Source organism: Saccopteryx bilineata, chromosome 5, assembly GCF_036850765.1.
Source record: "Saccopteryx bilineata isolate mSacBil1 chromosome 5, mSacBil1_pri_phased_curated, whole genome shotgun sequence".
NCBI classification, from domain to species: Eukaryota; Metazoa; Chordata; class Mammalia; order Chiroptera; family Emballonuridae; genus Saccopteryx; species Saccopteryx bilineata.
The window spans coordinates 26,076,158-26,098,720 of NC_089494.1; the positions used below are offsets into that span (position 1 = coordinate 26,076,158).

The following is a 22,563-nucleotide window of genomic DNA, read 5'->3' on the forward strand; positions in this document are numbered from 1 at the left end:
AGAATTTATTACTAAAAGAAGATGCCCTTTATTGTTGAGTCAGTCTACCAGAGGGAGTGTGGTCAATGGGAGGCAGCCACACAGCCCCAAGAACTGTTGGGGAAAGTGAGGCTGTGCTTGCTACAGAGTGGTGTAGAAACTGAACTGCTGTCAATCTCTTCTCTAAATAGATTTAAATATATTCATCATATCTGACTCCTTGTTTCCTTGCCTCATCCTGACCAGGGATTTATCACTTGTGATGTTTGGGTCAGAAAGAGAAAAGATGGGCTCTTTAAATCAGGGGTCCCCAAACTTTTTACACAGGGGGCCAGTTTACTGTCCCTCAGACCACTGGAGGCTGGACTATAAAAAAAACTATGAACAAATCCCTATGCACACCACACATATCTCATTTTAAAGTAAAAAAACAAAATGGGAACAAATACAATATTTAAAATAAAGAACAAGTAAATTTAAATCAACAAACTGACCAGTATTTCAATGGGAACTATGGGCCTGCTTTTGGCTAATGAGATGGTCAATGTGCTCCTCTCAATGATGACCAATGAAAGAGGTGCCCCTTCCGGAAGTGCGGTGGGGCCGGATAAATAGCCTCAGAGGGCTGCATGCGGCCCGCGGGCCGTAGTTTGGGGAACCCTGCTTTAAATTCCCATTCTAGGGGATTAAGGGACACTGAGTCTGATTCATTTGGTGATGGATGCCAGGGCTGAGAAGTAATGATGCAACCTTAGACTTGGCTGTTTCCCACTTGTCCCTGATTCTATAGGATTTTGCTATATCTTTTGAAAAAACTAATTACTTGACTACATTTCAATAGGTTATTTATTTAGTATTTTTCTGAAGTGAGAAGCAGAGAGGCAGAGAGACAGACTCTCACATGCACCTGACTGAGATCCACCCGGCAAGCCCACCAGGGGGAGATTCTCTGCCCATCTGGGCTATTGCTCCATTGCAACTGGAGCCATTCTAGTGCCTGAGGCAGAGGCCATAGAGCCATCCTCAGTGCCTGGGCCAACTTTGCTCCAGTGGAGCCTTGGCTGTGGCAGAGGAAGAGAGAGAGATAGGGGAAAAGGAGGGGAGGGGGAAGGGTGGAGAAGCAGATGGGCATTTCTCCTGTGTGCTCTGACCGGGAATCAAACCTAGGACATTCACATGCCAGGCCGACACTCTATCACTGAGCCAATTGGCCAGGGCCGATCATTAGATTTCTGTTCCTTACAATATAAGACTACTAACTAGGGAGGCATAATAATTATTTTAAATAAACATTTTTTTTCTCATTTAGTAATTCAAAAATATTTATTGAGTTAAGTATATGTCAGGAACAGAGTTAACTTCTGGGTATATGCTCAGGAGCAGACATCTATGAAGCTTGCCCTCTCGGAGAGTATATCTTTTAAGAGATACAGAATACAGCCCTTTTCCCTTCTCCTTTTTGACCGAAAGGAAAAGAAAAAAGTTTTATCCACTCCTTTTTCATCAGCAAGTACTAATTGAACATTTACTATATTGAGAACATAGCATTAGACAAGGTACAGATGTGTAGGAAAAAAGAAGTAATTCTTTGGAAAATTATATATATATATATATATATATATATATATATATATAGAGAGAGAGAGAGAGAGAGAGAGAGAGAGTAATTTATAAAAACCTCTCAAGTTTGGGAATGGACTAAAATAGATGAACAGAATGTACAGTGAGCCGCTGAGCTCTGAACTGCAGATGAGCAGATTGATTGGAGTGAGATGGGTTTGCAAAATGTACCAGCTGCCACACACATACCCTGCCATAAAACCGATCAAAAAGGAAACAGGAACAAAACACCAGTTGCTCATAAGACTTGATTTTATTCAGAACCACTGCTTTTATTCTTGCTTTATTGCCTACTCTGTTTTCACTTTGGCTCTGGAAATGCAGGCATTGTTTGTTTATGTGACAGATTCAGAACATGAAACATCATGAAAGGGGGAAAAAAAATCAGAGCTTGAACAGGAGGCTGGCATTTTGGAAATAAAATGTTTATTACAGAAGACTTGATACATCTTTCCAGCCTTCCCTCTGTATGACTCATTGAAAGGAGTGAAGATTAGAGGATACTCACCTGGGCTTTACTTTCTCTTTTTCCTTTAGAAATGTCAGAAATGCACAAGGTTGGGAGACCAGGGTCACACTTGGGCCAGAGGTAGAGGGCACTCACAAAAGACCCCAGAACTATAAAACCCACTCGGTTATTCAATACTTACTGTCCCTCTGCTCTAAGCGAGGCACTCTGTTACATATCACACAGGACACAAAATGTGTAGGACCGCCTCAGTTCTCAAGATGTTTATAATTAAGGCAGTGGAAAAAGAGGGATATCAATAGCCCCATTTTGCAGACAGAGTAATTTTAAAACCTCCCCAGGCTTGCCGCTAACCCACAGAATAAAGAACAAAATGACAAGGTCTGGTCTCTGTCTGCTGGTGCAGCCTTGGCATGCGCTGCAGTCCGTGCTCCAGCCATGCTTCTTTGTATTCATTTCTTCTCTGTGGCTGGGAAATTCTGTATCCAATTAACATCCATGCACCCCCAGTCAAAGCTCATCTGTCACTTTATTGGAAGGCTGTCTTATTTCCCCTGACAAGTTCAAAGCCCTGTTCTTAAGGTTTCTGAGCACAGTGCATATCTCCTTCATTATGCTTATCACTGTTGCAATTTTACATCAGTTTAAGATGTTTACTTGATTACTGTTTCTCTAATTAGTCTGTGTGCATTGTATGAGAGCAAGGACTACATCTCTTTTACTCATTGTTATACCTAGCACATAGTGTTGATTTGGCACGGTCCATAGGTTTTTAAAAAATTTGTTTACCAGATAGATGGATGGATGAATTAATGAATGATTAGTTGACTGAAGAATTAACAAAGCACAAGTAAATGCCTGTGTCATTTAAAGAAAGAGGAAGGGAAGGAAAATAACATTACTCATCCACCTGCCGTATGCCCTGTGGTTAACAGTAGGGAGATCAGAAAATTTTCAGGAAGGAGGGGGCATTTGTGTCGGATCTTGAAGAATGTTTGGGTTTGGTCATATATGAATTTACAGGGGAAGGTGTAGTTGATGCAGATACAGCAGAAAGACAGCTCAGAGTGGGTATGGTGAACATGAACATTCATTTTAGGCTTATAGATTTTTTGTAGCTTCCAACATATGTGTTTTTTTACTAAAGCTAAGGGATTTTTTTATGAAGTTTTTACCTACATGAAAATAGGTTTTCTTTGAATGTAGTATCATTTATGTTTGAGATATATATGTATATATAGCTGTCTATATATACACATACACACAAACACACCTCGGTATTTTTCTTTTTCTGTCATAATTTAGCAGTTAATTCAGTCTGTTGCCCACACTGATCTATTCTCCACCTGCTTTCCTCTTAGAATTTGTATCATTTGAATACCATGTGATGCAATAGAGTCTAGTTTTAAAAAGCTCTAACTTTGATATTTCATATTAAAGTCTGTATGACTATGTTATAGATATAAACTGTGGACAATCCCATCTTTCGGAGCCTGACTTTTTCATCTATAAAATGGGAGAACAATGGTTCTTGCACAAGGTTTGTAAGAAATTAAAAGCACTTTCTTAATGATATATACCTGCCTTATATACTCATATGGATGCTTCAAAAAAAAATACTTAAAGGGCATCTCCCAGAAGGTGAATTAGCACACTTTAAATGAGAAGTATGAGATACATACGTTTTTCTTTAGGATCTCTTGTACTAACCAAAATTTCTTCAATGAACCTGTGTTGCTTTCCCAATAAGTTGTGATTAAAAAGAAATCCCTTTGTGAGAGCTAAAACATTAAGAATTGCTACACAACTCAACAGTGAATTTTTTGTTCTTGCTCATATTGTTTAGTTGTTTGATTTGTATCTTACTGTCACCACCACCGCCCCGGCCCCAACCCATAAAACCTGGTTTGCAAAAGATCCTCTGCTCTTATTTATATTTTATGCCTCCCAGAATATCTAGCCTCAGACTGTGTCAACCGCAGGTGCACAGTGAATGCTCATTGAAGTGAATAGGGATTATATAAAAATCTCTTTGCAAAACCACTTGGGAGAAACAGCTGCAGGGGCAGCCAAAAGCGCTCAGTCGGGCGTCTTGGCCATCGTGCCTGGTCAAGGGCAGGTGGGTAACCCGCGGCTTCCCCAGCAGGAACAGGAATGGGGGGCAGCCCCGCTCCTGGCTTCATCTTCTGCCAGCTCAGCTGTCCAAAAAGTGCAGCTGAATGCTTAGGAAATGTAATGGTTTCTTGAAGGAGTTTCTAGGTCTGATTTGACCTAGTTTACTCTTTTATTTACTTATCGGTGAATAGGCCATTTATTACTTTATTCTTAAAAAATAATTGTATCGGTTTCCTATTGCTGCTGTAACACATGACCACAACCTTCATGTTGTAAAACAACACAGATATACTGTCTTTCATTTCTGAAGGACAGAAGTCTACCATGGATTGGCGTGGCTGTGCTCTTTCCCGAGGTTTTTGGGAATCACCCATCTCATTATTTTTTGCAGATTCTAGAGGTTGTCAGCATTCTTGGACCATGGTCCTGCCTCACTCTGACCTCTGCATCTATTGTCACATCTCCTCTGCCTCTCCTACCTCTTTTGTTCACTTCTAAGGACCGTTATGATTACATTGGGCCCACCTGGTAAACTCAGGATATTCTCCCCATTATAAGATTTTTTTTTAGTCATATAGTCAAAATTCCTTGTGCCACATGAAGTAACACATATATAGGTTCCAGGGGTTAAAATGCAGATATCTTAGGGGGATTATTCTGCTGATCACAATAACCTACTCATCACCACACACCATGAGTTTATATTTATTCGTGGAAATGAGACAAAGCCTAGGAAAAGGTCCCAGGTTTGTTCACAGACATGAATGCAAAGCATTTATCTTTCCTGTATTCATCTCCTACCTTTGCTCACAATCACAGAGCTCTGTAGCCTGTGTTACAACTGCAGTGGCCTGAAATTCTTATTTCTCTAAAACTGGCATTTTATCGATGGATCATTCACTCACCTCTTTCTGTTTCTTGCCCCTAAGAGCCACGTTGCTGCTGTTGTTGCTCTCCCGGAGGGAGTCCACAGTGTCTCCATACAGCAGCTTGATGGCCCTGACCAGCCGGGCACAGGAGCGGCTGTGGTGCAGGTAGCAGTGCGGGTGGCAGTAGTCAATGTGGGTGCAGATAAAGCTTTGCTGATTGCACAGCAAGATCATGACCTGGAACACAGACATCACTAAGACTCAGCCAGCCACCCAGAGTGCAGACAAATTATGAACATATACGTCGGGTAGACGATGGAAAGTCAGAATGTCAACTTTCCTCGATAGGTCTTGAAACCATAAGGATTCAGTACTTCCCACAAGAGAACAAAGAGTTATAAGCCTTTATGTGTTTGGCTTATTTTGTTCTCTCCATTCATACTTGACAGAAAGATCTTTTTGAAACAGTTAAAGTGTAACTGGTCTTCCAAAACTTAAAATGATTACTGTGGAATGTATGATTTCCATATCTTTTCAAATAAAGATTCAAAACTTAAAGTATGGTATTTTTTCAGCTCTTATTCAGAAGGAGCCAGATGGAAGAACATAAATGGGCAGGAAGTTCTATCCCAAAGGGTTTGGCTGACCTTTGACAGCGGTTCATGGTCTTTAACTCCAGCCCACCATTATGGAACTTGAAAACATTTCTTTTTTCTTTTTTTGTGTGTGACAAAGGCACAGAGAGACAGAGAGAGGGATAGATAGGGGCAGACAGGAAGGGAGAGAGATGACAAGCATCAGTTCTTTGTTGCGGCACCTTAGTTGTTCATCGATTGCTTTCTCATATGTGCCTTGACTGAGGGGCTACAGCAGAGCAAATGACTTCTTGCTCAAGTCAGTGACCTTGGGCTCAAGCTGGTGAGCCTGGCTCAAATCAGATGAACCTGCGCTCAAGCTGGCGATCTTGGGGTTTCGAACCTGGGTCCTCTGTGTCCCAGTCTGATGCTCTATCCACTTTGCCACTGCCTGGTCAAGCAAAACTTGAAAACATTTCTGCATCTTTTACCCTAGCCTAGAACCTTCAACTGGTCCTTGAACTCCACTTTAGAGTTTTATTTCTTCTTTCCACAAATTGATAATTTTCTTTATCTTTTGAGCCATTCTAGCTCCTCATCTTGCATTTGATCTAGCTCAAATTCTTACTATCTTGAACTTCCCAAGTCAGATTCCAGAAACAAATTCAGTTGATTTAAAGATATAGTTAATTTAAGATAACAAATGAACTCTTCAATTGTCTTCTTAAAAGGCAGCAGCAGTCATAAAGCCACCAGGTTAGTCAACTATATGCACAGAGTACTTTTATGAATGTTTCCACCCCTCCGGAAACTAGCTCCCACCCCAACACCTAACCTGGGAGGGGCCGTGTGCCATATTTGGTGGAGCATAAAGTAAGTCTCCACGGGGACAACCAATTCAATCAGCGAGGCAGGGATGCCCTAGTTTCTTATGATTAAGAGCCTTCGCTTATCTGAGACAAAGAAAAACAGCAATAACAATCAACTCCATACCCCTGTCAACACAGCTATCAATACCTTATACTCATCAAAGTTTTAAAAAATGTTTTAGTGTTGTCTGAGCAGAATATCCATATCTCTCCCACGATTCACTAAATATGCCTGATGTTCCTATTGATACTAGTATGGGGCAAGGCGAATGCAAAAACTGTAAGGTTTCCCTTGTTATTCTCAAATCTCGCTGTTTCAGAGAAACACCAAAAAAGCTTAACAACAACAAAAAATAATGAAGGAAACAAACATATAAAAATAAACATATTACTGGCTGTAGTTCTTTAGGAAATTGGGATTTGGTAGATCTGGGGTAGAGGTGAACATGACTTAAAAATGCATAATTTAAACATTCTGTCCAGGGATGTCCTCTAAGTGATTGATTTCTCTTTTAGGAATTTGCTGGTTGAGTAAGGCCAAGCAAAACCAGCTGACAAAGCACCGTTGAGATTTCACCATGATGAGTAAACAAAATTATAGTTTCTGACCCATCAAGAATGAGGGGTTTCTAGGACATACCTAAAACTTCCACTGAGAACCTCAGAAGGCTTCATACAAGAAGGTGTGTGTATGGGGAGGCGGGGAGGGATAGAAATAGTACAAGTCAAGTCAGCTTAGTTCCTGATTGGATGGAGGTTATATTCTTTGCTTTCTGCCAGAGAATAGGGTAAAGCATCTCTGGAAGGAGTTAATGTCATCTAGAGCATCTGTAATTCCATAATTTTTAAAAATTAATAAACTTTGTTTAAAAGCAATTTTGGGTTCATAGCAAAATTAAGCAGAAGGTACAGAGAGTCCGTATACCCCCAGCCATTACACATGCACGGCCTCCTTCATCATCAACATCCTCTGCCAGAGCGGTACATTTGTTTTAATCAATGAACCTACATTGACACATGAGTATCATCCAAAGTCCAGTTTACATTAAGGTTCACTCTTGGTTTTGTTTATTCCATGGGTTTTGACAAATGTATGACATATGTTCATCGTTGTACTATTATTTTTCATCCACCATGTCTGGTAGTCAATGAAATGGCTAGGCATATAAAGAAGCAGGACCAAAAGAAGACCATAGATTCATATTGGAGTTATCAGCCATGCACTTTAAAGTATCTATAATCAATTATGATAAAAATAAATGTGCATTAAAAAATATTTTAGGCCCTGGCCAGTTGGCTCATTGGTAGAGCATCAGCCTGGAATGTGAAAGTCCCAGGTTTGATTCCAGGTCAGGGCACACAGAAGACGCACCCATCTACTTCTCCACCCTTCCTTTTTTCACTTCTCTGTCTCTCTCTCTTCCCCTCCTGCAGCCATAGCTTGATTGGAGCTAGTTGGTCCCGGGTGCTGAGGATGGCTCCATGGCCTCCATCTTAGGTGCTAAGAAGAACTCGGTTCCTGAACAATGGAGTAATGCCCTAGATGGGCAGAGCATCACCTCCTAGTGGGTTTGCTTGGTAGATCCTGGTCAGGGCGCATGCAGGAGTCTGTCTTTCTGCCTCCCCTCCTCTTACTGAATTAAAATAATATAAAATAATAAAATAAAAAAATATTTTAACCAATTGATAATGAACATATGATTCTTCAAACCTTGTGTGATACAGCTAAAACTGTTTCTAGAGAGCATTTGTAGCTTTAAATGAATATGTTAGCAAAGTAGTTGAAAATTGGTAACTAATTATCTATATCAAGAAGTTAAGGAATGAAAACAAATTAGAAGGAAGTAATAAAGATATTAACAGAACTTAATGAAGCAAAAATCAGATATTACAAAACAACAAAATCAAGAACTGGTTCTTTGCCTAATAAAACTGGTAAACTTTTAGTAAGACTAATCAGAAAAAGAGAGAAAAAAGATATGACCTACCAATATAAAAAGAATATAAAGGCCCATCAATGTATATATCCTAGAGAATGTAAAATGATCTTGTAAATAGCTTTTGCTAATAAATGTAAATATTTGAATTAAATTAATAAATTCCTAAAGCCAAATATCAATTTGGTAAACTGCATCCAGAGGAAATAGGAAATCTGAATTACCTTAATCATATTAAATAAATTGAATCCAAAATTAAAACCTTTCTATAAAGAAAATTTTAGGTCTAGAAGCTTTTATCAGTGATTTCTTCTAAATATTTCAAAGGTGATTATTTAGTGTTTAAACACACTTCCAGAGTGTTTGAGTGTAGAACACCACACAGAAAATTAAGACCATTTTTAAAGGAAATTTAAGAGGTCCTAAAAAAGTGGAGGGACATAAATCAATGAAGAGATAAATCATTTTATACCTGGGAAGACCTATTATAATAAAGGTGCTAATTTCCCAATTACAAATGATCTTTATGTTCAATGCAAAGCTCATTTGAAAGTTTTTTAATAGAAATTGACAAGGTGATTCTAAAGGAAAATAGATCTAGCCAAGAATAGACCAGGCCATCTAAAAGAAAAACAAAGTTGGAGGTCTTATAATTATACAAGCAAAAGAAGCAGATACAACAGAGTATCTAACATATGATATAATTATATGCATTTCAAAACCAGACAAAATCACTCTATGGTGTTAGAAGTTACAATGGTGGTTACTGCTGGGGGAGGGGAGTGACAGGCAGATGGCCTGTGGAGGGCTTCGAAGTTGTTGGTAAGGTTTTCTTCTACCTGGTGGTGATTACAAAATATGCTTACTTTGTGAAAATTTATTGAGCTACACATACAGGTTTTGTATCTTTTCAATGTGTAGGTTGGACTTTGCTAAAAAGTTTACTTTAAAAATAGCTGCCCCAGAAATTCTCAAAATCAGGCCGTTCAAGGGACTATTTCAATAGTGAAGGCACAGTATTGTAAACTCTGAGGATCATCACCCACCAGCCAGCCGTTATCTGACCTTACCAGGAAGTCACATTAAAACCGGGGGAGAAGGTGACAGTCTTTATCTAAGATCAATGACAGTGCTGGCAGTACCAGCCATGGATCTGAGGCCTCGCTCCCTTGCCTTTCTCCTCCTTTCTTCACACCTGGCTCAAACCTTGAACTCCAGTCTGTGTTCAGGTTTCCTGGGATCCCCCACTTCCTGTGTCGTCTGGGACAGCCCTTTGAAGTGTGGCCTTGTTATCTTAGAATTTCCATGTCCTGCTCTACAACTTGACTCAAGATTGGCACTTCCCTCTCAGTATCTGTGATAGATGTACTGTTTGTGTCACTCAAGCTGTGCTGACCACCAATCTGGCCTTAGCCATTCAGGGTTTCCCTTGACTTCTAGTGACCCCAAAGCCAGCTATAATAAAGGACCGATGGTCTTACTCAAACTTAAAGGATGGTATCCAGCAGAATATCAATACTAGCGACTGTCGAGAGCTTTAGCTAAAATACAAGCTTCTGGATGTTCTTGGAGACTAAATCAGACTGATGGTTTCAGTATAATTTTTTGTGTTGCCATCATGGGTCTTTCCCAATTCCAAAGGAAATGGATCTCGGGGGCTCTTTCTGAGAGTCTTACTCACATGAAGCCACGGCATGTTCCTGTGGTAATTCTCCTCTGCGCCAGCAGCACTCAGTCCTTCTGGCTCAATGCTGGGTTCACTTGCACTCCAAGGACTCCCTTCTTCAAAAAAAAAAAAAAAAAAACCAAGAAAATTATATTGTTCAGTCTCCACGGAGAGCACGCTGGTATGGTATAGTTCTCCATGCTTTTGAATCCTAGGGCAGACTACCACAGCCCAGTGGGTTTCAGGGCATAGCATTGCTTTCAGTGGAGGAATATTAATAGGAGCTGTTCCCTTTACCACCAGCTGAACTGGCAATTACAAAGACATTCATGATCTCTGTTATGGTGGCTTCCATTTTGAGACATGGCAGCAGAGAAAAAACAGAGTCAAGTCCTTGAATTGCTGAGATGAGCAAGTTATTGGTTGGGTGTGCCCAAATCCATTCCTGACTGCCCAGACCTTGCAGGTAGAGTTAAGTTAGGGACACCAACCAACCTGCAATGGCCACACAGAGTGTTATGGCCTCCACTACTGCTGGGATTACTGCTAACGCAACTCTTTCTAACACCACCTGGCTTAGCTATCAGAGTTATTTCAAAGATGGGCAGGTGCCTTGGAAAAATAAAGGGAATTTGGAAATCAGTGTGTCCATTCATGGACAAAAAGGCTTTCCTTCTATGAGAAGTATGAAGGAGACATCTCTCAGGAAATCACTACTAAGTTTATCAGACAACAAAACTTTGTCCTCAAATCTAAGTGTCTCTGGGTCTTGTCAATGACAAAACCATGGTTCTAGCCTGGTTATTTTGACTCGACTGGTCAAACTAAACTGACCAATTCAAATAATTAATTGAAAAAAATTTTTCCCCAAACATACTGATGATATTGCTACAGCGTTCAACCTGTAACAAAAGCCACAGGCTTTCTTCTATTCTTCCCTTTAAAAAAGTGGAATCTTAAGTAACACAAAAATCAGCTATTTTCAAAGGTGAGGGTGGGTAGATGTAGAAGACTTGATTGGTAATTTACCCCATTTCCTGACTGACTTCTGAAACAACTCACCCAGAAAGGAGAACTTTCTCTTTTGCGCCTCATACAGGGACTGCACGGCCAAGAAAGTGTGCTTCAACTTTTACTAGTCAATTCTAGGCAGCTGGTGACTCTCATCCGCATGCCTGCTTAATCTTCATTCTTTCTCTGAAGATGATCCCCAGAGCCCATAGGACTAACACGTTTTGGGATTGAGAGTCTCTTTGGATCCTGCAGTGACAATCTACAAGCCCAGTGCTCTGACTGTACGTAGAGCTCACACTCAGGTGTGTAACACACTTTATCGTCATCCTCTCATTTATCATGAGAGCATCCCCTCAGATCAGACACGGAGTAAGTAGAATTGTTCCCACTGTTCAGCTGGAGAAAACAAACTCCTGAGACTTAGACTTGCTGAAGGTCACTAAGTGCCAGGTCTAGACAGTCACTCCTCTCTGATATTTTGGCTGCTTTTAATGTGAAATAGAGACTTTAAAATGCAGAGGAGCTTTAACTCGCTGTCCCCAAGGGAATACCTATTTTTTGCTTTAAGGGTCCTGATCAGAAGAATGAATGATATCCAAATATCTGGATTGCAAAAAACTGCCTTTGCCATTCAAGTATTTTCTTTCCCAAAGGAAATATGTCCTCACTGCTCACACTGCGGTCCTGAAGCAGCAGCCTCAACCTCACCAGGAAGCTTGTTCAAAGTCTAGCGTCTCGGGCTCCTACCCCAGGCTGAACCAGGATCTGCATTTTACCAGCACTCCCAGCGATCCTCGTGCGCACTAAGGGTTGAGCAGCCCTGTTCTAGAGGGTAGCGTGGTTTTCAGACTGAATGAACGGTCTAACCTATGGCTCTGCCCTCCATCTTCTGACGTGTAATACAGTGAACTTCAGCTGTTTCAGGATTTGGGCCCTGTCTTCCTACCCCCCACGTCCCTGCACACCCCACTCCTCTATGTTACCTAGGTCAGTGACAGTGTCCCTGCTCTGGGACAGCTGCAGCTCCTCAGCCTCAGACTCTGAGTCCTGCCGTGATAACTTGCTGCTTTTTAAGCTGCCGACCCGGCGAATGCTGGACAAGGAACCCCCCTTCTTCACCTGGAAACTGCGGGTTCCTTTAATCTGGAGCAGGCGGGAGCCTCCTATCCTGATCTTCCTGCTGGGAACTGTATTAAAAGAATAAAATAGGGCTTTTTCCCCCTTAGTTTTTCCCCAGCCAGTGTTAGATGCAAGCTCTCCCCACTTGTCCCTCAACAGCCTCCTCTCTGTTGGCTGGGATGGGCAGCGTGTCTGGACAAGGAGCGTCTCCCCAGCCCGCAGTCGGGTGGCTTGGCTGGGCAGGCAGGAGGCTGGGTCCACCAGGAAGGGCTGGTGCAGCTTCTTTCTTGGACACATAGCTCATCGGTGCTGGGAACAATCTGCTCCCTTTCTGGCCCAGGGTTCACAAGCATGAATGTGACCTTGCAGCAGCATTGTCTAGGACTGTTAGTACAGTAACATAACATTATTGCTCCATTCAATAGAACCACAAACCATTTTATTTTGTTTTTGTTTGAAATGGGACTTGCAGAGTTGTCAGTTACGCGAACCCCTTCGTGGAAACCCCTTCATGTTGGAATACCTCATCAAGAAATAAAAACGAGAGGCGCTCCTCTCTCCAACAGCCAGCAGTGGGTTCCGCTCAGCTCCTCAGCAAATGGCACTAAAGGATCTGTTTTCACTGGGGTGCTGTGGGTGAACGTGAGTGGGAAATGGTTCCATTTTCATGCACCTAGGAATCTCATAGCATCCTCCTCTCAGTCAAAAAGCTGGGTGAGATATGAGTCCACATGTTGCAACACCCTGAGCCAACCTTACAGTCTATATATACCAAGAAGAACATGCATTATTCATCTTTAGTGTTCTGGAAGAAATGGTTATCAATGAGGAAAATAAAGGGGTATAAAAACATGTTTAAACTCTAAACCTACTTTTTTTAAAATCAAAAGCATCTTTATTTCCCACAGTCATACACATACCTCTTTCCTCTCTATAAGAGTGAGCTAAAGCAAGCTTTCAGAGCTTAAAGTCATTATCAGGGAGGGGTCACTGTTTGTAAAGTTTCCTTCTTAAGACATGAACAGTATTTTGAACTATTTACGGCATAGCTATTATACTTTTTAAAAGTCCCTATCAGAGAGATTGCATTTTAGTCTAAGACTTCTCACTCCCAGGAGAGTTGATATGTGACTGTGACGGAACTCACAGGGCTCTGTAAGATGTTAATTAAATCTGTACTTTTAATGACTTACAAAGGAGCCGGAATAATTTTGGCTGAATAATGTGCAATGTTTAATCTCTGATTTACTCTTGTGATTGAGAAAGGTGAAAATCAGCACCACTCAGCTGGCTAAGACCTCATGGAGCTCAGTGAACATATATAGATAAGTTCACATCCAGAAAAGAATTCTTGCAGCCCAGTTGGATAAAATCTATAAAGACAATAGACCATACTACCCAAATTATAGCACAAAACTCATCCACTATATCTCTCAATATTATTTTTAGGCTTAACTGAGACTTTATGACCTAACTGAAATACATTTGAAATAGAATACAATTATCATTTTTAGTGACCATTAATAACAATTTCATGTCAAAGTAGCTTTACAAGCAGAAAAAAAGAGATTAGAGGATTTTTTTTCTTTCCATTTGTACAGTCATACTCTAGAATCATCTTTCCCAGATTTCATGATACCTTTTAGCATACACATGCAGCAAAATAACCCAAAATTAATGTGATCTAAAGGACATTTAATTTGGAGACCTTGTTCTATCACCAAAGACCACTGGGGTCAGCACTGAAAAGTTAGTGTTCAGGTTTATGGCATTGGCTATTTACAAAGGACACAGCAGTCAGAATTCAGATTTGGTATTGTGAATGAAAAATATCAGTTGAGATTGTATAACATTGAATTTTAGCTTTATCTCCATGACAAGAACTAGCATGAAAGTGAAACAAATTCATCTAAATTAGATAAAACATCTCTTTTTCCCTTTTCTCTCACCCCAATTATATCCATTAGAAGTCCTATTTTTTTTGTTGTTGTTGTTGTTTTTGCCTTTCCTCAAATGCTCCACATTCATTCCTGCATGAGAGCCTTGTTCTCCCATTTGTCTCTTTTGGAAAACTCCTCCTTCAGCCCTTTACATGACTGGCTCCTCCCATTCATACAGGTCTTCGCTCAATGTCACTTACGGGGGACTTCTCTGAACTAGAGTCTCCTCGCAACTCAACGTCACTACCAATTCCTTGAGTCTCATTCATTTTTTTATACTAGTTATCTCTACTTAAAAGTCTAGCATTTAATGTTTTTCACTATTTATATATTATTAACAATTAGCTAATAGAAACTAAAATAAATGTGGTAACATTTTCCTCTTCAAGGCTGTAATAGTGCCTCACATACAGTAGGTGCTCAATAGGTGATTGCCAAATGATCAGAAATGCCTTGTACAGGAAAGCAACAAAAGACGATAGAAATGTGAAATCTGCACCAAATAAAAGGAAAACTCTCCCAGTTTCATACCTATTCAGTGCAGTTCAATGTGGGCTCACGCACAGATTTTTTAGGACTCCTTAGTAGCTATCCCGTATAGTCTCTACAGACTCGTCACTGACTGATGGCTACCAGAACGGGGTTTCTCCACCAAACTGCCGGTTTCCTTCAACTGCTTATCCCACAGAGTAATGTTATTCCTATGTGGTGGCGCTTTGTTATAAACGCGCTGATATTCACGTTGCACTTTGGTCACGGATTCGAATTTAGCGAGTCACAGAACACGCTGAACTTTCCTCTGTACCGTCCACATCTCGACTGGCATGGCCGTGGGCTGCTCCGCTGTATACACGGTGTTATGTCATCATCTGCGCATGCGCACATGCTGCCACATCATCCTACAGAAACTGGGAGGGTTTTCCTTTTATTTGGTGCAGATTTCACATTTCTATTGTCTTTTGTTGCTTTCTTGTGACCGGTCAAAAGTGCACCATGACTTTACGGACACACTGTATTTTGGACTGCCAGTCTTACTTTGTATTTGGAATATGGGTGAAATGATTTGACAGACCTTGCTTGGAGATTTCAGGCAGACATCTTTAGTTTAAAAATTATTTCATGTTAGTTTTTCTCAGTAGAATCTGAATTGTCCAGGTTGTTTATTTAAAAAAAAAACCCTGACCTTTTTTTTTGCTTTTATAAAAACAGATGGTAGAAAATTTTAAATAAAATGTTTATAATGTAAGTTAGCAGGGTTCCCATCACCCCCATTTTCACATTGGGTTTAGCAGCTGGTATCTGCTTATCAAAAGGATTTAGGAATACTTAGTTATCTTCAGGGGGATTTTAGCTAACTGGTAAATAATATTTTATGGATATGTTTTTATTTTATCTATAATGTCAGTTTTCTGTTCTTCACTTTTTAAACAACTTTCATATATTAATACAGACATTCTATGAAGAGAAAAAATACTAAAAAAATTCCAGCCCTGGCCGGTTGGCTCAGCAGTAGAGCGTCGGCCTAGCGTGCGGAGGACCTGGGTTCGATTCCCGGCCAGGGCACACAGGAGAAGCACCCATTTGCTTCTCCACCCCTCCGCCGCGCCTTCCTCTCTGTCTCTCTCTTCCCCTCCCGCAGCCAAGGCTCCATTGGAGCAAAGATGGCCCGGGTGCTGGGGATGGCTCTGTGGCCTCTGCCTCAGGCGCTAGAGTGGCTCTGGTCGCAACATGGCGACGCCCAGGATGGGCAGAGCATCGCCCCCTGGTGGGCAGAGCGTCGCCCATCCCGGTCGGGCTCATGCGGGAGTCTGTCTGTCTCTCCCTGTTTCCAGCTTCAGAAAAATGCAAAAAAAAAAAAAAAAAAAAAAAAAAATCCAAGCATTTGAACATTAAGAGCAATTTAAACAAATGGTAATCTTGAAATTAAAGTGTTCTTAAAATTAATTTGATGTTTTATTTATTTCAAACGGTGTAGAATTTACTCTGCTCAAGTTTAACCATGTCATTAGAAATTTTATAACAACTACTTTAAGTAATAATTAGCATAATAACTTTGAATGGGCAAAAAATGAAATTCTCCTTGGACTATGTTTAAAAATGGAAGTTTCTCATCATATGTGGTTATCCTTGTGTGAAGTAGGAATATTTGAAAATATATTGACTTGGTACTTTTTCATGTACAGAAATTGCTAAGACTTGAATAAAAAAATATTTGGTTTACCATAAATTCATTATGATATAACAATTATTGGCATTTTTTAAATGTCATGACAGCTCTGGCCAGCTGGCTCAGTGGTAGAGCATCAGCCCAGTGTGTGGAAGTCCCGAGTTTGATTCCCAGCCAGGGCGCACAGGAGAAGCACCCATCTGCTTCTCCACCCTTTCCTTCTCCTTTTTCTCTCTCTCTTCCCCTCCTACAGCCAAGGCTCCATTGGAGCAAAGTTGGCCCGGGTGCTGAGGACGGTTCCATGGCCTCCACCTCAGGCTCTGGAATGGCTCCAGCTTCAACAGAGCAACGCCCAGGATGGACAGAGCATCGCCCCCTGGTGGGCATGCCAGGTGGATCTTGGTTGGACGCATGCAAAAGTCTGTCTCTCTGCCTCCCTGCCTCTCCCTTCAGGGAAAAAAAAATGTTGTGACAATGATCTTGAAATATTAACAAAAAAGTTCTAGTGTATTTCCATTCCTTGAAAGATTTTAAAGTTCTTATGTTTTCTTTTTCTAGGGCTAATTTTTTCAAGAATCATATACCTCTTACAACATCAAACATTCATGGAGTCATCTCCAGGCGTCCCCAAACTATGGCCCACAGGCCACATGCAGCCCCCTGAGGCCATTTATCCACATACACACACCCCCGCTGCACTTCTGGAAGGGGCACCTCTTTCATTGGTGGTCAGTGAGAGGAGCACTGTATGTGGTGGCCCTCCAACGGTCTGAGGGACAGTGAACTGGCCCCTGTGTAAAAAGTTTGGGGACCCCTGTTAGACACTAGAAAATACTAAATGCATAAAATAACTTTTGTTTCTTTTTACAAATGTGCTGTTTTTTAATTGAAATACATTAGAAAAACAATGATGTGCAATGAAATTTAAGAACTAGCAAAATCAGATTGTAAGCTTAACAGTTTAAAGGAATCTAGAGAGCAACTTAAAACTTTGTAATCTTTACTTTAGTTCATATTTAAAATTTTCTGCATTGGTTCAAATCTATATGCTCATGATAATAAAAAAAACAATAACAACAATTATTTACTGTGCACCTATTGTGTTCCAGGTACAGAGTTTATGTCTTACTTGCATCATCTCATTTAAAGCTTTCAACATCACAGTGTTGTAGGTGTTATTAACCCAATTGTACAGAGAAGAAAATTGTGACTTAGAAGGTGAGTAACTTGGAAAAGGTCACACAGCTAGTTATTATATTTCAGCATTTTAAGATGTACATTTTTTCACATTTTAATATACCCGAAATTGAGATTTGCTTTACAGTTGACGATACCTTAAGATCACTAGGTGCCAGGTAGCAGTTGTGACATGTTTGTTATTGCTGTATCTATGTGAACATGTAGGCATCAGCAACAAACTTTGCAGAATGGGCACCAGTATCTTTTAATTCCAAGAAGCCAATAATAGCTGCGTGAAGGAGTGGGTGAGGTGATAAGTCAGATGTGTTTGGCAACATCTTTTGAAGCAGGAATTGAAGCTTCATACAACTGAATATTCCCTTTAGAAACTAGGACCGATAGCTTTATTTCTTTTATAGACTAATTTAAAAATGATGCATTACTAACATTATGATGACACAGAAGACATCATCATTTTAAAAAAAAAAACACTGACATTGAAAATTCTGCATAGAATTATGGACATTTGAACTCTAAATTGAAAATAGTTTAGAAAACCTTTAACTAGTTTATTCATACTTTACTTTTGATTTTTTTTTTTTTGGCTGCACAAGAATGGTATATACTGAAAATAAAATTTTACATCTAACTAAGTCTGAAAGTTTTCTTTCAATAGGAAAAAAACACAAATTAAGCGGTAAGAAACTATTGTGTAAGAGCTGAATTGGGGATATTTCCTTTCTTATTGGTACATAAAATAATGTTTCATCTTATAAATCAGGGGTACCCAAACTTTTTACACAGGGGGCCAGTTCACTGTCCCTCAGACTGTTGGAGGGCCGGACTACAAAAAAAACTATGAACAAGTCCCTATGCACACTGCACATATCTTATTTTAAAGTAAAAAAAAAAAATGGGAACAAATACAATATTTAAAATAAAGAACAAGTAAATTTAAATCAACAAAATGACCAGTATTTCAATAGGAACTATGCTCCTCTCACTGACCACCAATGAAAGAGGTGCCCCTTCCGGAAGTGCAGCGGGGCAGATAAATGGCCTTAGGGGGTCGCATGCGGCCCGCGGGCCGTAGTTTGGGGACCCTAGTTATAAATGGTAGCATCTTAGATTCAACGGGCTTAGGGAAGTGACAGAGCAGGAATTAGAATCCAAGCTTTCCTGATTGAATAGTTCAATTCTCGACTAGGACAGTTTCCTACCTCATTGAGTGGACACAGTACTGCACGGAGCCAACAGTCTTGGACTTCTTTGGGTGCGCAATTCTATAGTTTAGACCCCACACCAAATATTCTACAAGAAACCTTCAAATATAAAATAATACCAGCTTTTCCATACCTTTCTTCTCCTCGACACCCGCATCTGATTTGAGGGTGTGGCTGCTACTGTGGAGGGAATCCTTTGAGTCTTCATTTTCATCCAGGACTCCTGCAAAGCTGATCTTCCTCTCATATCTGTGTCGGTCCAACTCAGGATCCAAACGCAGTCTGCAGCTCTCCAAGTCCTGAAATGTCAGTGAGGAGCACGTGAGCGCTGGCCTCTCCCCAGCACTGCAGTGGTCTTGTGGTGAACCTTTCTCTGTTTTCAGTTGCATAGAGCTGCATTTAAACAGCCCGATTCTCTTTTATCTAATGCAAATTTTAGATTGTGGCCATAAAAATATTCCTTGAATTAAAATAAAAGTCTTCCTTAACTCATAATTTTTCACTTTTCCTCCCATGCTTCATCTTCCAAACGCACAGACCTTATTCCAAATCAAGAACTAGCATTTTCACCTTCCAATTCTTTGTGCATGGTTTTAACAAAAAATTGGTATTGATGTGTTTGTTTAAAAGCCACGTATTGAGTGCACTGAGTATGAATGTGTTAGTACTGGGGGATAAATAGAAAATGGTTCTAGTCTAAAGGAAGTTATAATCCTAAGGTAGAAACTGTGAAATCAAACAGGTGATAAATTCCAAGGCTGAGAGACAGCCTATGAGCTTGGAAATCATGCTTGGATGATGTGGTTGGCAGAAAAATGACCCTCCAGAAACACCATCCCTTAGTCTCTGGAAACTGGTGAATGTGTAACTCGACATTGAAATAGGGATTTTGTGCATGCTGATTAAGGTTAAAGACCTTGAGATGGGAGATTATTCTGGATTAGATGGATTTAACCTAATCACAAAATTTTTAAAGTGGACAGCTTTTGTAGGCTGTGGTCAGAGGAAAATGTAACTACGGGAGAAGAATAAGAGAAATGCTAAATTACTGGCTTTGAAGATGAAGAAAGACGCCATAGTTAAAGGTCTGATTTAAAAAAAAACATATATAATGCTCACTTTATTTTTATAAAGAATTTTTTCTACTTATGACATTATATACCCTCTGATTAAAACAGAAATGAAAAATACTTGTAAAAACTCAGTTTGTACCAAGACTGAACTCATATTTTTAATTATTATTAAATAAGCAAATTTAGATTCTCCATGGTTAAAAATTTTTTTTTTAATTTTCCCTTTGGATTAAGAACAAAAATTATTCTTTGGTACTCAGAAAGTTACATCACACCTACAAAAATAAAGACATGACATGAAATCTTTTTAACATTGTCAAAAAATATTCTAGGGTTTAATTGCTTCTCTGGAATTTAATCCCTTTAAAAATAACCCAATTAACTTTATAATTTGGTAGCCAAATTTAATTAGATAAATTTCTTAGTTGGAACAAAAAGTAATAATATAGCAATCCTGATTCTCCAAAGTAGTTATTTCTTCCAATTTCTTTTTTTATCTTTTTGTCAAAATCCCACCCATCTTTCAAAGTTACATTTAAGTGTAACCTCCTCCAGAAGGGTTCTTCAGGTTTTCCAGCCCCTTTCTGACCAACCTTGGCCTTCTCTGCTCCTTTTTTAGGGCCAACCTTATATTTTTCTCTTCAGGAAATAGTTTTGCTCTGTTGTTTCTCCCCTTTCAATGTATTCATCTCCGTATCATACAAGCCAAACTACTGTGACCATCACACCACCTTGTTTGTCATCTTCTACTCAATAAATATTCATCAGTTTAGCATCGATAAATGTGAATTATCTTTTGCTTCTGATTGTTTAACTTTAGGAACATTTGGAATTCAGCAGTATATTCTTTATAACCTGATTTGTTCACTCCCATTGGTATAGTTGGTATAACTTCTAGCACAATCTTGCACAAAAGCATCCAACATGTGGTTTTCCTTAATGAATGAATTTTTAAAAAGGATTTTGCAAGTTTAATGTGAAATTTAAAATAAAATACAACTAGAAAGAGGTCTACTTTCTTTCATGTACAAAAACATATGAGTAGAAACAAAAGCAAATTAAACATTATCACATTTGTTTTCACCACTATCTAGTTCTTCATATCAACTCTATTCAAACAATAGGAAACAGATAGCAATTTAGGGGTTGTGAAAGAGCCAAAACAAACAAAAACCCTTTTCTACCATATTTATTCTACACTGTGTAGAGCTTTCTGCTTTTTTCTTTATTATGAACTTATCTGCTCACTGAATGGGAATTATTTTATTCTATGTGGCTTTGTCATTGGTTACTAGTATCAATAATTCAACTGGAAAACATTTTAAAAGGCCAGCAATTTTACAAATAAAATTCTTTAAAAATATTTGTTTATTTTTCTCAATTTTAGAAGTTAATATTTAGAGAAAAATTTGATTATTATGCTCTTTTAGATTACAAATCTTGTAAAAGCACTGCTTTTTCTATTTTTAAAAACATTATTTGTATGGTTAATGAAAAGAGTAATTAAAAAGGCTACCAGAGGCCCTGGCTGGTTGGCTAAGCATTAGAGCGTTGGCCTGGCATGTGGAAGTCCCGGGTTCAATTCCCACCCAGGGCACACAGGAGAAGCACCCATCTGCTTCTCTACCACTCTCCCTTTCCTTTCTCTCTAACTCTCTCTTCCTCTTCTGCAGCCAAGGCTCCACTGGAGCAAAGTTGGCCCGGGTGCTGAGGATGGCTCCATGGCCTCCCAGTTGGGAGCATGCAGGAGTCTGTCTCTCTACCTCCCTGCTTCTCACTTCAGAAACATACAAAAAAAATGCACCAGAAGTTTTTTTTTTTGGGGGGGGGAGTCCATATTAATTAAGTCACATCTAGGAATTTATCTGCATAAAAAATTGTTAAGTTGGCAAAAATATATTTTTAGCACATTGTAAAACCTTTTGATATCATTTTTCCTTTTCTTTTAACTGTATTACCCACCAATGCAGTAAGGGCCTCTTGGAATTTCCTGACTTTATCTAAGAAATAGCTGTGATTAAACAAATTAACTTTTATTTTAATTATTGTAATTAAAGTTCTTTTGCTTTCTTTCTCACATTTGAAATATACTGCTCACAAAAATTAGGGGATATATAAAAGGACATTTTCAAACCAATAGATTTCACAAGGAAATCTGTTCCATTTAAAAATGGCCTTAGGATATTTCCACCAGAAAGGCTTTTTTCCTTGGTATAAATTTTATGTTCCTGTTCTTCCATCCTTAGATTATAGAATATTTATACTCTTTAATGTGCTTATATTACTCTGTTATTCTTTTATTATTCTGTGTATTAGCATAGCTATTTTTATTGTGATTTATAATGTTACTGAAATAATAAGTCTCCAAAGATCTGTAAGTATCCTTGCAGCAAATGTTTGTTAAAAATTTAGAATATTTCATTTTGATGATATTTATGCTTAACCTGATAGAGTCTATATTTAATTCAATTTCTTTGTTGCCTTTTTTTTGTCTTTATTTTTTTCTATTTTTAATTTTTTTTATTGAATCTAGAGAGAGGAAGGGGGGTAAGGGGGAGACAGAAGCATCGATCTGTTTCTGTATGTGCCCCAGCCAAGGACTGAACCAGCCACCTCTACATTGCAAGACAATGCTCCAGCCAAGCGAGTCATCCAGCCAGGACTCAATTTCTTAAAAAGCAAGTTCAAGCATTTGCAGCAGCTGTGCTGGTAAAACAGTTTTATCATCCTTATTGCTTTTTAGGTTAGA

At 39.4% G+C, this 22,563-nt stretch overlaps 1 protein-coding gene across 5 annotated transcripts in view; it reads right to left on the minus strand.

Moving 5' to 3' along the window:
• The window catches only part of UNC80 (unc-80 homolog, NALCN channel complex subunit), a 213,369-nt gene that overhangs the window by 82,996 nt on the left and 107,810 nt on the right, over positions 1-22,563 (minus strand). For 3 of the 5 annotated variants that reach the window (XM_066278792.1, XM_066278791.1, XM_066278790.1), the window contains exons 26-29: positions 18,875-19,040; positions 12,097-12,300; positions 10,115-10,215; positions 5,089-5,289 (exon numbers count right to left, since the gene is read on the minus strand). In XM_066278792.1, the coding sequence (XP_066134889.1) occupies positions 5,089-5,289; positions 10,115-10,215; positions 12,097-12,300; positions 18,875-19,040 (672 nt within the window). The remainder of the gene's footprint in view (positions 1-5,088; positions 5,290-10,114; positions 10,216-12,096; positions 12,301-18,874; positions 19,041-22,563) is intronic. The other 2 variants (XM_066278794.1, XM_066278793.1) reach the window with 1 other exon arrangement.